The following is a 14,284-nucleotide window of genomic DNA, read 5'->3' as shown; positions in this document are numbered from 1 at the left end:
CACCAATGGGTGTTCACCCTCTTGACCTACATTTGAAAAAAAAATGGCAATCTGTCGCCATCTAATGGTGAAAATGGGGCAGCGCACGCAGCCGATACTGTTGATTTTCTGCAAACAGGGCTCACCTATTACTAAAATCTCCAATCCCCATGCACCAGCAGCAGACAAAAAAATAGCACCACATTGATGAATGCATATCACCGACTGACTGATACATATATTTTTTTCCTGCAGCATCTATCTGGCGTCATCATCAGGCGCCCGTATTTACTTCTGGTCCAGTTAGTTGCTGCTGATGCCTGCTGCGATGGAGGTAAACAGGGACGAAGCGGAGCGCTGCATTGACATTGCAGCGGCCGCCTTAACCAACCAACAGCCGGACAAGGCGCAGAGGTTCCTGGAGAAGGCGCAGAGGCTCTTCCCGACAGAGAAAGCCAAAGGTAAGTCAATATGGGGGGAAAGGGGGAGGGGGGCGCACATTCAGCTGCGAAGATGCGCATCATCACCTCCACAGCCTGCAGCATCACCTGCACTCCTCATGAGCAGCGCATGTAGCCAGGGCCTTTGATAGCACTTAAGCTAGCTGGTTCATTTATGCAGCTTCTGCGTTTTTTCTCATTCTTTTTTTTGTACGAATTTCACTTTAACATGAAGTGTCTGCAGTGCTTTAATTTGCTTTTCTAACAGAAAGCTAAGCCTTTAATATAGGTGAACAGGAGTGGACTGGGAGAAAGGCTAAATAAGTCCTAGATGTCCAAGATTACTACATGCTACTTTCCCATGATCATTTCAAAAAATATTTTTGACAACACAGGTATTATCCTTCTGAGCTCGCCAATCTACAAACCGGATTGCAAAAAAGTTGGGACACTAAACAAATTGTGAATAAAAACTGAATGCAATGATGTGGAGATGGCAAATGTCAATATTTTATTCAGAATAGAACGTAGATGACAGATCAAAAGTTTAATCCGAGAAAATGTATCATTTCAAAGGAAAAATATGTTGATTCAAAATTACACGGTGTCAACAAATCCCAAAAAGGTTGGGACAAGTAGCAATAAGAGGCTGGAAAAAGTCAACTTGAGCATAACGAAGAGCTGGAAGACCAATTAACACTAATTAGGTTAATTGGCAACATGATTGGGTATAAAAAGAGCTTCTCAGAGTGGCAGTGTCTCTCAGAAGCCAAGATGGGTAGAGGATCACCAATTCCCACAATGTTGCGCAGAAAGATAGTGGAGCAATATCAGAAAGGTGTTACCTGGCGAAAAATTGCAAAGACTTTGCAGTTATCATCATCAACTGTGCATAACATCATCCGAAGATTCAGAGAATCTGGAACAATCTCTGTGCGTAAGGGTCAAGGGCGTAAACCCATACTGGATGCCCGTGATCTCCGGGCCCTTAAACGACACTGCACCACAAACAGGAATGCTACTGTAAAGGAAATCACAGAATGGGCTCAGGAATACTTCCAGAAACCATTGTCAGTGAACACAATCCACCGTGCCATCCGCCGTTGCCAGCTGAAACTCTACAGTGCAAAGAAGAAGCCATTTCTAAGCAAGATCCACAAGCTCAGGCGTTTTCACTGGGCCAGGGATCATTTAAAATGGACTGTGGCAAAATGGAAGACTGTTCTGTGGTCAGACGAGTCACGATTCGAAGCTCTTTTTGGAAATGTGGGACGCCATGTCATCCGGACCAAAGAGGACAACCCAAGTTGTTATCAACACTCAGTTCAGAAGCCTGCATCTCTGATGGTATGGGGTTGCATGAGTGCGTGTGGCATGGGCAGCTTGCATGTCTGGAAAGGCACCATCAACGCAGAAAAATATATTCAGGTTCTAGAACAACATATGCTCCCATCCAGACGTCATCTCTTTCAGGGAAGACCCTGCATTTTTCAACAAGATAATGCCAGACCACATTCTGCATCAATCACAACATCATGGCTGCGTAGGAGAAGGATCCGGGTACTGAAATGGCCAGTCTGCAGTCCAGATTTTTCACCTATAGAGAACATTTGGCGCATCATAAAGAGGAAGATGCGACAAAGAAGGCCCAAGACGATTGAACAGTTAGAGGCCTGTATTAGACAAGAATGGGAGAGCATTCCTATTTCTAAACTTGAGAAACTGGTCTCCTCGGTCCCCAGACGTCTGTTGAGTGTTGTAAGAAGAAGGGGAGATGCCACACAGTGGTGAAAATGGCCTTGTCCCAACTTTTTGGGGATTTGTTGACACCATGACATTTCACCATATTTTTCCCTTAAAATGATACATTTTCTCAGTTTCAACTTTTGTTCCGTGATTTATGTTCTATTCTGAATAAAATATTGACATTTGCCATCTCCACATCGTTGCATTCAGTTTTTATTCACAATTTGTTTTGTGTCCCAACTTTTTTGGAATCTGGTTTGTAGCTCAATACTAAATAAATACAGAAATACAACATTCAGCTGAATAAAAACAGAAAAGTGATCAATATAGCCACACATGCAAACAAATGTATTATATTTATTGGTGTGAAAAAGTTTGTCTTTTTCTTGTTTTTGTGTTTTTGTATTTTTTTGTACATTTGTGCCACTTACATGCTTCAGATCATCAAACAAAATTCTCTGATAATTGAGTACCTCTTGGAGTACCAATAGTACTCCAAGAGCACATCAATGGCTCATCCAGAAGGTCACAAAATTCTGTGGACTGATGAGACAAAAGCTGAACTTTATAGAAAGGTTGAGTGCCTTTGCATCTGGCATAAAACACACAGCATTTCATAAAAAGAACATCAGACCAGCGATCGGTTCCTGCGTTGAAGCTCAATCGCACAAAGTAACTGAAAAGCAACCAGCAAGTCCACCTTTAAATAAAAACCAAATGAAGGTTTTGGGTTGGCCTAGTCAAAGTCTGGAGTTAAATTCTATTCAGATACTTTAGGATGACCTTAAACAGACCATTCATACTGAAACAATTCTGCCAAGAACAGTGGGCCAAAATTCCTCCAGAGTGATGTGAAAGATTCATTGTGAGTTATCCCAAATGCTTGATGCCAGTTCTTGCTGCCGTGGATGGCACAACCAGTTATTAGGTTTAAGGGGCAATAACTTTTTCCCACGGGGCAGGTAGGTTGGTTAGTTTTTTCACTTAATAAATGAAATCCTGATATAAAAACTGCACTTTGTATTATATTTGAGTTATCTATGTCTAACATTAAGTTTTCTTTGATTCTCAAACATAGAAGTGGGACAAATGTGCAAAACAAATATGACATTAGGAAGGATGCAAATACTTTTTCGCACCACTATACATGGTGGCATGTGCTTGTGCCCAACTTTACCTCTTCTTAGATTCCTGTGGATACCCACATACACCCCAGATACGCCTTAGACCATGACCCACCTCACATATAAATATAAAACCTGTTAAAACTGCAGCCACAGCATATCTGAAAATAAAATAAAAGAAATAAAGCTGCAACAAGCAGACAGATCCTCCAACAAAAACTATATTTAGTTTAATGATTTTCAAACATAGCTATAGTTGTATACTCTGCCCCCAAGAAGCTCTTATAATACCATTGAACTTGATTGCTTGGTAGCTTTACATCTGCTTGATGACATGGATAGTCCCACTATCGAACATTTTGTGTTTTTAACTGCTGTTGAGTACTTGATAGAATATCTTTGAACATATCTTCTAGTATTGCTGGATGTAATAGCAAAGAATGGATTTACACCCAGACAAGATATCCATTCAGACTTCAGCGGGGTGTCGGAGCCTCGACAACGGCAGAACATAAAGGAGAACGCCAGACCTGAAGAAAAGCCTGCAGAGTCTTCAAAATCCTACATGGCTGATCAGCTAGAAGCTGTGAGGAGGTACGTAAGACTGCTGATTACATAAACATACTGTTGGTTAAAATAAACTCCTTGATGGGTATATTGACTGCAATTGTGATTGAAATTTGTAATCATGTGCTCTCTGCACAGGATAAAACAATGTAAAGACTTTTACGAAATTCTCGGGGTGTCGAAAGATGCCTCAGAGGATGAACTGAAGAGATCGTATAGAAAACTTGCTTTGAAATTCCATCCAGATAAGAACAGCGCTCCTGGGGCAACAGAGGCGTTTAAAGGTAAGACGGTGATTAAACTCATCCAAGGTTCATATAGCACTTACAGAAAGCAACTTATAGCAGCTTCATGTTCTAACTTTCCAACAGCTATTGGCAGCGCGTACGCTGTTCTGAGCAATGTTAACAAAAGGAGACAGTACGATCAGTGTGAGGAAGGGAGAAGACATCCTTCCAGACACGGCCCAGACAATGGAAACTTTGAGCCGGATATTTCACCTGAAGAGCTCTTTAATATGTTCTTTGGAGGAGGTTATCCATCAAGTTAGTCTCATAGTTTGGTGTTTCCATATAATGCATGTGAGACGGAGTATTTTAATTGCAAATATATATTTCTGTGGTGCGTTTTTTATGTGCTAAATGTGTTAAATCAATTTAGGCCATGCTCACGTATACAATAATGGGCGGATGCGTTACCAAAGGCGGGAGAGAAGAGAGCGACAGCAAGATGTAAGTTTGATACTTAAAAAGCTAAACTGTAACTGTATAGAGTTGTTTATGTTTTGCCAGCAGGGGGAGACATTTAGTCATCTGCCATTTTACAAGCTGAGGCTTCTCTCAGAGACTGTGTGTGTTTGTTTGTAATGTGTTTTTCCACAGGGAGGTCTCGCCCTCTTTGTGCAAGTCATGCCCATCCTCATCCTGGTTATTGTGTCAGCTCTCAGTCAAATAATGGTCAACAGCCCCTCCTACAGCCTCAGCTTCAGGCCGTGAGTGTGATCCTTGTAACACAAGAATCTAAAGTAACACAACTAACTGTTGTTCTGCAAAACTGCGAGGGACTTAGACAAAAGATTATCTCTATGTTAGCAGAATCCAACCCAGGTTTTTTTCACGGTACTTCTGCTTTCACTCGATCTTTGCATAAGCTGGGTGGTCGTGTTAGATTTGCCTTCACAGTATTGGCGGTTGTTTCTCCTCGTATTAATTTGCTGCTACCTCTGTTAGTTCCAATTAATCACAGAGCTCCTCTTGTTTGTGCTGCTGTCATGTGTCTTGTCCCGTTCCCAGTACACTGCCTTTGTGTGTTCAGATATACGCCTGCAGTTTCGGGCCCTGCTTTAAACCATTGTCAGCAGTGACTCATGTTAAGACAGACAGATGGTGCAAGATCTGTGCTGCATTCTGTCATATGATAACACTCCCACACTCTGGCCTGTTGTCACGTAGGTCAGCAGGTTACTCACAGAAGAGGCTGACTGAGAACCTGAAGGTGCCATATTATGTGGGGGAGCAGTTCTCCAAAGAGTTCACTGGTGTGAATCTGAAAAATCTGGAGCGGACGGTGGAGGATGATTATATTTCCAACCTTCGCAACAACTGCTGGAAAGAGAAACAGCAAAGTATGACAATAAATGATTCTTATATCTGAATTTAAGCATGAGTATTGGTGTGACTGTCAGTGTCATTATCAGTGCTGAGATCATTTTTTAATTGTGTGTGTGTGTTTGTTTTTTACAGAGGAAGGAATGCTATACAGAGCTCGCTATTTTGGGGACAGCGATCTATACCAAAGAGCACAGAGGGCTCGCACACCAAGCTGCGCCAAGTTGTCCGAGATCACAGCTTCTTTACATGGATGAAAATGCTTTCATGATTCAAAGCAAGTTCTTCAAACTCTGAATATTTTCTCATTTTGGCACCAGGGATGGGGCAAAAATATTGACATTCCAATATATAGCACTGATTCCCCTTGATTAACTTAGGGTTGCAGGAGGGCTGAAGCCTATCCCAGCTGGCATGGGGCTAAAGACTGAATACACAACCAGACAGACAGCCCGTCAGAAGGCTTTCCGCTTGGTTATCCTCTGTTTTCTCAATACCATATTTGGCTTCAGTATGTCAATACTTGTATCATGCAAGCACATCAGACTAATTTTACTTACCAGAATCACAGCTTCATGACACTTGAACCTCTAAAAAGAATGGTGGTAAAGTCAACAAAAGTCAACCAGCTTGCTGTGAAGACGTTTTGAAAAAGGCTTTTTTTTTTCTTGTCTCCAGGTTTCCAGAATCACTACAAAAGATTACCAGTAATTTATTAAGATGCATTTCTACAATCTGGAGGCTGAAGATGACTCAACAAGGAGCAGACCAGCACCACTCGTCACCAAACAGATCACACAAACTAACTCAAACAATTTCTGTGGAAGTCTAGTATGTGATAAAAAGATATAGCGTTAATATAGTGTTTTAGAATGGAAATGGTACTTAAAATAGCTTGCTATCCTCATAAAATGTGGGTTTGAAAAACTTTAGGTTACTTGCGCAACTCTGGTTCTCAGAAAAGCATTCGTTTCGATGGCTCACTATGCGATGCTCCTCCTTGGGTATTCCTCAGAAATATTTATTTCATTATGCCAATCCTGATTGGCTGATGATCGTAACAAACATGTCATTCAGAACCAACCACCCTTAAGTAGCTTGCACAAATAAGCTATGTTTATTCAAGATAAGCTAGGCAGCTAGCACCCAGTGAGCTAACACTCCTAAATGAATTCTTTTGTTTGTGTATTTTTCCATTACAAAAAATACCATAGTATAAAAACAAAACTATTTTTTGGTGGGGACTGTTGCATCTATTTTATTTATAGCCTATAGCACATTTAAACAACAGAAGTTGACCCAAAGTATTTAAGAGATAGGCACATATACCAAAAACCCTGTTACATGAAATACATGAAAAACTGGAAGTTGTGTTGACAAATTATTGTGGAAAATAAAAATCATAGTGATTTGTGGTCATGAAAACATGTTTAGAATTTGCTAATTTGATGAGGATGTGATCACCAATCAATTAGGATTGGCATAATGGTTCTGAGTACACAGGGAGGCGCATTCCATGTCTAAAGGTCAAAACGGATACTAAGAATGAGAACCTCCAAGCACTAAAGAAAGAACTTAAAGAACACTTTATATTTGTTTTGGGGGGAATGGTATGAAAACAGACCATACTTAAGTTATATGTAGTCATATGGATGTTATTTATGTAGCAATATAACAGATGCCACATTGAATGCCACCTTGATTTTATGCTGTAATTCAATGGAGAAAAGTTTGAGGGGTTTTGATTTTAGATGCACATTCTCAGACTATGCAGTAGTAATCTAATACGTCAAATGTCTAGGCTTTTTAGACACTTGAACACCTGAAATTTGTCTTCTTCTGCTGTGTGTGAGATAGCCACTAGGACATGTCCCTGTCACTTTACCTCCTTTAAATGTATTAAGGGCAAACATGTAGTACAACTTCACAATAAATGCCATGAGAATGAGACGTGGCGATCCACAAAATCAGACTTTAACCAGTTCAAGTTGGGAACTGTCACGTCTCTGCTCAATCTGTCGGAAAAAGCCATTTTTTGTCTCACTTTTTAAGTTTATAGTATGCTACTTATTCTTTGTATTATTTCTTGGAGAAATAGATTATAAAGAGAGGATAAGAAAACCATACAGATCTTGTTCACTTCGTTTTTCCACCATGTTTTTAATTCTAGATGAAAATAAACATGGTTGCTCAAACGTGCTAAGTGTGACTCTCTGCTTTGAACAGAACAGGCACAGAATGGGAGATAAAAGCTCAGTCAGCGCATTTGGCACGTACAGTGTGCCGGCCGGCCGGCCGGCTTACAGAGACAGGGAACTAGAGACAAGGCGGCGTGCACGTTCAGCTCTTCAGTGACGTGCAAAATGTGCCTGGCAGGATGTGCAGCGTCACATTCTTTCAGCACAAACACACTCAGCTGTTTTTTTTGCAGACTGCAGATGCTGCACATCTGATTCATGACTTTGACTTCTTCAAATTTCACACTAGCTTTTTTTTAGGTTTTTAAACTTTTGCGGCATCGTACATGATGTGGCTTTAATGGCTGCCACATATTCCTGTCAGCTGTTCTGCATCGGAATACCGTTAACCACTGTACCTCACCGCACCAGCTGGTGTGCTCTAGTGTAGTTTGCGTTTGTAGATTTTGCAGACTGGGTTCACACATGCACGCACATTTGAAGACTTGATGTTCGTTTGCTTTCTCTCATTCTTAGATCTCTCCTAACTCTGTCAGCGAAGTCAACTATGGATCATTTGGATATGAAAGATTGAATAAATAATAATAAGAAAAAACAAAATGTTAGAAAACAATAATTTATTTGCATTCGATAAAGGTACAAAAAAAAGTTCACTGAGTATTTGAATATCAACCGAAGCAGGACAGGGCTGCACAACACAAGATCAAGTTACATTTGTAATCTTAGCCGCGGCTTGCACAAACAATGCACAAGGCAAGCAAGGGTAGGCCTTTCACACTTCACAAAGGTTACCAAATGTTCTCTTGGTGTACCACTTCATCAGGCTTTGTCCAATTCAATTAACTGTCATGTATAAAAAGAAAAAGAACACAATGAACTTCAATAATAACTATAACAATATAGCTAGCTGCCGTTGTTTAGTTTCAATAGAAACTGAGGTATGCACTTCCAATACTTGTAAATGCTATGTCACCAGATATAATATGATGGTTACATGTTGTCATTTTAAAATCTGAATGTCAGTGAGTGAGTATTAGGAGCACTGCCTGCTCCAGGTACCATAAAGTTCAGCCCCTTTACAGTGGGAACAGTAGACTACATCATGACAAAGTCCATCTGATACACTTCAGAATGCTTCATATACATGTAATTACAGTAATAGGCCCCTTTGTGAGCTTTTATTGTCCTCTTGTCAGCATCAAAGCACATCAGTGTTTGTATTACTTAACATTCCTCAATTAGAAGATCTTCAGAACTATACAGCTTCTTCTTGATCACACGGAAACCAGTGCTAAGTTTAATAGCTTGTCTCACTACTGGAGTAGAAGGCGACTTTGTGCTAAAGAGTCCTTGAATTTTAGGCCAAAGGCCGCCCGACTCTAGCCTCAACACCAGAGCGAGCTGAAATGTAGGGACAAGGTATGGGTCCACAGATAGCTGTCCCATGCTCTCACAAACATCCCCTTGCTCAACGCAGAGGTCAATGAGAGCCCCTCTTAAACCGCAGGGCTCACTAGCTGCCAGATGAAGGAGCTCTTGTCCAATGTGCTCCAGAAGTTTGTCTGGAATGAGCAGTTTTGTACATCTTAAGGCGCAATCTGTGTCTTTGGCTTCTCTCAGACTTCGTGCAATCAGGTCCACTACTTCTTTTAAGAGTGTCTCCTCCATTGGATCATAAAACAGGTCCTCATTGAAGGCACACAAGTCACTTGAGACATCTGAGCCTGTGTAAAAGCAAGAATGAGTTAGAACCTGAAACTTGCATACAGAAGAAAAGAATCATGAGATGTGAGATGCCTATGCAGCATTGTTTACCTGAGTCTGAGAGATCACTCCTGCTGCTGTTGTTGGACCCTGACTCCATACTCCTGCTGCTGGCAGGTGTGCTGAAATCAGTCAGTCTTTGAACCAGTTTGCCCCAGGACAGCCTTCTGTCGCTGCTGTCCACTGGAGAAGGAGGTGAGCTGCCGATGTCAGTATATGCAAAGAGTTCAGGCATGGTTGTCCTCCCTGCAGTATCAGCTGCTTATGTGGTCAACTGTCACAGGAGAAACAAAGGCAACAGATGAGCACCCAACTACTGCCGTTAATTCCACGTTTAAAGACTTAATTAAACATACATATCAGGCTTTTGAGGTATAGCTTTCTGCTAAAGATATGAACAATAAACATTTTCAAAAAGAACACCTTTTTAATTTGACTGCAGCTAGAAGCTGTTTCACTGTCAAAATTAGCTGTAAACTAGCAAAACCGGCAAATAAATTAATTGTACTTACTCGTTATTTAAATTCTGCGTGGTTCAAGGTCGCGGTGGATGTTTAAGATGCGTAGTTTTAACGGTTATTGTCTGCAATTTGTATATGGAAACTTCTTTCCTCTGCTCTTCCTCTCTTTCTCTCACCAGCTGCCAAGCTCTGCAGTCTGTCCTGCAACAATGTTTATATATGTGGGCCGCGAGGCCACGCCTGTCTCTCCCTAACCAGCCAATCAAATAGAGAGGCACGACACCAGCGCTGCTTCTTGCCTGGTAACATGCCAGCAGAGAAGAAAGACAAACAGGAGGGGGAGGAGGAGGAGGAAGGGGGGTGGTGGGGGATGAATAGCAGACCCTAGTGTTATGGATATGTTTCAGGGGACTTGAGTGGGCTTGAAAATGATCTTGTTGTTTCTTTGTTTGATATCTTATGTGGGTATTTGGTAAACCGTTTTTCTGTATGTGCACCTACATTTTAACAGAATGTAGGCCTGGATGAGCAGGTTCAGTGTTGCAGTGCACATTACGTCACCTGTTTTGCTAAACCATTACATCAGAATTTTTTATCTGGCACACAGAGATGCAGAGAACACTCAGTGTGCTGTGCTCAAGGCAAAACAGATAATAAAAACGGCTATGGGACGCCTCTTTCTACATTTACCCTTGAGTTACAAACAAAAAGACTGCACAGAAATTCCATATGTTATCATCATCATTATTATTAGAGTTATTTAGCAACGTTCTACGCAGAAATGCGCCAGGGGGTTGTTATTGTAGCATCTTTGCACCATTTATTACTTCATCACAAAAGATAGCAAAGTGTTTTAAGGCATAACACAAACTGTGTATGAGAGTAAAAACATATAGCGGATTTGTTAGAATGCAAAAGCAAGTTATTTGTGTCGGGGCCATAGGCTACATACTACACATTTTGCTCACAGCTGTATGTTGGAAAGCAGCCAGAGGCTACGCTGCATTTCTGCACGTGTGTAGGCGTGGAATACACTGTACTTTGTTAGACAGGAACTGAAATACATAAACACGTGTAGGAACACTATGTTCTGAGGTGGATGCTATAAAAAAGTTATCAGAAATCTTTAGCAGGGGACGTGGAGTAAGAAGATTTAGTAGCTTAAGTAAAAACAACAAAAACTATGAGAAATCACTTTTTAATTGGATTCTCAGAAAGTGTGGCCAGAAACAAGCTAGAAAAAGAAATTTAGGCTCCAGCCAGAGGTGTGTCCTGTTGTGTTCAGGGCTGTCCTGAAACACTCAGTACAGTACACTCTGTACACTCCCACCCTTCACTTGCTTGAAGACAATCATTCACTGAGGAAAACACCAAGTTTGCACGTTTACTCACTGTCACCACAAGACAAAAGTGGCACGGAAAACTGCACTGATGGGTTTCAGACTTTAGCTCGTTCAAAGAACAGAATGAACAACAGCAATATCAAAATACATACCACAAAAAAAGCAGCACAAATACTTTTCTATCCTTGGATTTAACAAAACTTAACACAGTGAGGTGGAGTTGGACAAAATACACACCAGGCAAAACAAACAGCAACCAATGTGAAGAATGTCCCAAGTCTGATTTTATTTACAAGCTCTCTTTGTTTTGTTCCAATTGCTGGTGGAGTAAGGACATACACAGAAAGGAGAAGAGACCAACAGTGCAGCAGGCTTTATGTTTATAAGTTACATTGGAGCCATTTGGAAACACAATGCTTCTCTTCCAGGGATTTAATACCAAATGTAGTATTTACATTAACATGAAGGCTAATTCCAATGAGAGAATCATCTTGAACAGCCTAAGGCAGATGGAAAATCTGTTAACTTGTGAATTGTGTAGTTATAAGAATGTTGTTGACAAGATTTTATTTAGTATGCTGGGTTTAATGTAATAAGTGGTTTAAAAATAAAACAATCATATAGAAGTGATAAAATAACACATCTCACATTTGGGATCTCCAGATAACACTTTTAAACTTATGATACAGAATACAGAAGGAATATCATGTGTAACTTGAAAAAGGTTACATTTTCCTTCTATTTGGCTGATTAAATAAGCAAAAGACATCTGAATCTCTTTATTTAAGATGGTGTGAATCCCAATAGCTGTTCAATAGGTTTATACCGCCACTCGTCTGCTTCTAGCTCCTCCACCAAGCTCGCGAGTTTCTCCATTCGAGACACTTGCTGATCTGTAAGAATGGACATTACTCATTAGTATACCTGTTTCTATTAGATCAGGGGTGTCAAATATAAAGCCTGGGAGCCAGAACTAAAGATTTTAATTCGGCCCACATGGCTTTAGAACAACTGAAGGTGGGCATAAATTTTAGCCTTTTATACAGTTAAAATACAGTTAAATAATGCTAACCATTTATATGATGCCAACGTGATTAAGTAACGGATCAAAACAAAAAATGTGTTTTTTCACCGTCTATATATCTCGCAGGGATTAAATTTGTAGTTACACTGTGAGAAACGGGAGTTTCACTCATCCAGCCCATTTAAGATGAAGGTAGGCTATATGTGGCCTATAATGTAAAATGGGTTTGGCACCCGTATTAGATCAACCAAGACTAATGTGAAGCTATGCAAATATAGTTAGACTTACCATGTTTAACCTGTTTCAGTGTTGAGGCCACTTGGTAGCTGAATACAGACTCGCATAAAAATCTGTCAGAGCCATCTAAAAAGAAACGTAAAATGAAAAAAAAGGTCAGTCAAATAAAGAATTCTTATTCAAGCTTTCGTCTCCAGGGTAATAAAAGCCAAAACGTAGATTTCAAGCTACATCAGAAAGAGATCTTAAAATATTTCATATATTTATGACATAAGAAGTACAACAACAGTAAAATACAGCTAAAATAGTTTTGGGTTTTTTAAAAAACATTACAATGTCAAAGCCTAAGAGACAACATCCATTAGTATACACTCAACCACCATTTTATTAGGCACACCTGTTTAGCGGCTTGATAACGCAAACATGCAATCAGTGAATCACGAAATCAAGAAATGCTGCATGGTCAGATGAGTCTCGATTTCTGCTGCCACATTTTTAGGGTCAGAATTTGGCGGGACCAATATGAAAGTATGGATCCTTCCTGCCTTGTATCACTGGATCTCGCTATTGATGGTCTAATTGTGTGGGAGATATTTTCTTTCTTGAGTATGATTTAAATGCCACATATTACCTGAGTATTGATGTTGATAATGTCCACCCCATTATGAGAACGGTGTACCCATTTTCTGATGGCTGCTTCCGGCAGGATAACACACCATATCACACGACTCAAATGATCTCAAACAGGCTTTTTGAACATGACAATGAGTTCACTGTATTCAAACTTCCTCCACAGTCACCAGGTGGAACAAGAGATTTGCATCATGGATGTGCAGCAACTGTTTAATAACATCATGTCAATATGGACCAGAAACTCGGAAGAATGTTTCCAGCACCTTTGTTGAATCTATGCCATGCCCCACACAGCATAAAAGGCTTAAAAGGCTTAAGGGTTTCACTTTATCTCAATTTGTCTACCATGTGCAAGAGAAAGCTCTTGATTGTGAAGAAGAGAGGCAGACTCTGCTTTGTAGTAACATATCTTTCTTAAATACTTTAGAAACACAGGCACATATATTCTCAGTGTTATACTAAAGTTGGCAGATATTATAATATTAAGGTATTATGTTGCAAACCTCCTACCATTATATATGATTTTCATATGATTTCTATTTCCTGGCTATTTGGGAGCATTTGGGCAGCTTTTATACAAGTACTTTTATCCGGTTTTCCTTCATCGTACCTTCCATCATTTCCCCTGCGCCTTTTGGATACGTATAGAGGACTTTCCTTGGTGGGATGAGCTCGGAAGCACTGAACCCAGAGCCAGTCACGGAGCTGCCGCTCACTCCTCCCGCAGAAGAGGACGAAGAAGATGCGGCCATTGCCTCGATAAACTTTAAACAACACACACAACAACGACTGTTGTTACTACCAGTTTAATGTGTCAAACACAGATAAAGCAAGGTGGTTCGTGCTCTAGTAATCACAAAGGCTTTTAAACATCCAAACCAACCGGTAGGGGTTAGCTTGGAAGGACTGTTTCACTATTTTTAATGATACAACATTGCTAGCAATAAAGCTAACTATTCTGCTTATACTAATGTTGATGATAACCACCCAGCAGAAATATTAACAAATATAATATGGCATTAAGTCTCCATTTTTATTCAAAAGTACAACTTACCGTCGATGTCACAGCAAATATAACAACTTAAAATCCAGCCAGTTTTTGTTGTTTTTCAGACGTATACCAGTAGTTTACGACAGAGACCGCATTTTACGTTTGTCGCG

At 40.3% G+C, this 14,284-nt stretch overlaps 3 protein-coding genes across 3 annotated transcripts; 1 reads left to right on the top strand and 2 right to left on the bottom strand.

Moving 5' to 3' along the window:
- Positions 1–116: 116 nt before the first annotated feature.
- dnajb12b (DnaJ heat shock protein family (Hsp40) member B12b) lies at positions 117–6,680 on the top strand. Its single transcript, XM_005736444.1, has 9 exons — positions 117–440; positions 3,706–3,883; positions 3,995–4,140; positions 4,228–4,401; positions 4,517–4,587; positions 4,738–4,847; positions 5,308–5,480; positions 5,599–5,740; positions 6,142–6,680. Exons 1-8 carry the CDS (start codon positions 296–298, stop codon positions 5,718–5,720), a joined length of 1,119 nt encoding a protein of 372 aa, XP_005736501.1. The 5' UTR covers positions 117–295; the 3' UTR covers positions 5,721–5,740; positions 6,142–6,680.
- Positions 6,681–8,268: 1,588 nt separating this feature from the next.
- On the bottom strand, positions 8,269–10,095 carry ddit4 (DNA-damage-inducible transcript 4). The gene is made up of 3 exons (XM_005736443.1): positions 9,938–10,095; positions 9,477–9,699; positions 8,269–9,385 (listed from the first exon to the last, which is right to left on the bottom strand). Exons 2-3 carry the CDS (start codon positions 9,658–9,660, stop codon positions 8,886–8,888), a joined length of 684 nt encoding a protein of 227 aa, XP_005736500.1. The 5' UTR covers positions 9,661–9,699; positions 9,938–10,095; the 3' UTR covers positions 8,269–8,885.
- Positions 10,096–11,493: 1,398 nt separating this feature from the next.
- Positions 11,494–14,283, bottom strand: anapc16 (anaphase promoting complex subunit 16). The gene is made up of 4 exons (XM_005736438.1): positions 14,178–14,283; positions 13,734–13,887; positions 12,542–12,616; positions 11,494–12,122 (listed from the first exon to the last, which is right to left on the bottom strand). Exons 2-4 carry the CDS (start codon positions 13,873–13,875, stop codon positions 12,013–12,015), a joined length of 327 nt encoding a protein of 108 aa, XP_005736495.1. The 5' UTR covers positions 13,876–13,887; positions 14,178–14,283; the 3' UTR covers positions 11,494–12,012.
- Position 14,284: the final 1 nt, after the last annotated feature.

Source organism: Pundamilia nyererei, unplaced genomic scaffold (assembly GCF_000239375.1).
Source record: "Pundamilia nyererei isolate P.nyererei 1_Seehausen unplaced genomic scaffold, PunNye1.0 scaffold00069, whole genome shotgun sequence".
Taxonomy (NCBI): domain Eukaryota; kingdom Metazoa; phylum Chordata; class Actinopteri; order Cichliformes; family Cichlidae; genus Pundamilia; species Pundamilia nyererei.
This window is presented reverse-complemented; position numbering and strand designations above follow the sequence as displayed.

What these genes read in the sequence shown, in the direction of transcription:
- dnajb12b (XM_005736444.1), top strand. Translation starts at nt 296, where the DNA reads ATGCCTGCTGCGATGGAGGTAAACAGGGACGAAGCGGAGCGCTGCATT. An exon ending in CAGCTAGAAGCTGTGAGGAG is followed by an intron (nt 3,884 to 3,994) that starts GTACGTAAGACT and finishes CTCTCTGCACAG; the next exon opens with GATAAAACAATGTAAAGACT. An exon ending in TACAGCCTCAGCTTCAGGCC is followed by an intron (nt 4,848 to 5,307) that starts GTGAGTGTGATC and finishes GTTGTCACGTAG; the next exon opens with GTCAGCAGGTTACTCACAGA.
- ddit4 (XM_005736443.1), bottom strand. Translation starts at nt 9,660, where the DNA reads ATGCCTGAACTCTTTGCATATACTGACATCGGCAGCTCACCTCCTTCT. An exon ending in GAGTGATCTCTCAGACTCAG is followed by an intron (nt 9,386 to 9,476) that starts GTAAACAATGCT and finishes GCTTTTACACAG; the next exon opens with GCTCAGATGTCTCAAGTGAC.
- anapc16 (XM_005736438.1), bottom strand. Translation starts at nt 13,875, where the DNA reads ATGGCCGCATCTTCTTCGTCCTCTTCTGCGGGAGGAGTGAGCGGCAGC. An exon ending in CGCAGGGGAAATGATGGAAG is followed by an intron (nt 12,617 to 13,733) that starts GTACGATGAAGG and finishes GTTTCTTTTTAG; the next exon opens with ATGGCTCTGACAGATTTTTA. An exon ending in ACTGAAACAGGTTAAACATG is followed by an intron (nt 12,123 to 12,541) that starts GTAAGTCTAACT and finishes CCATTCTTACAG; the next exon opens with ATCAGCAAGTGTCTCGAATG.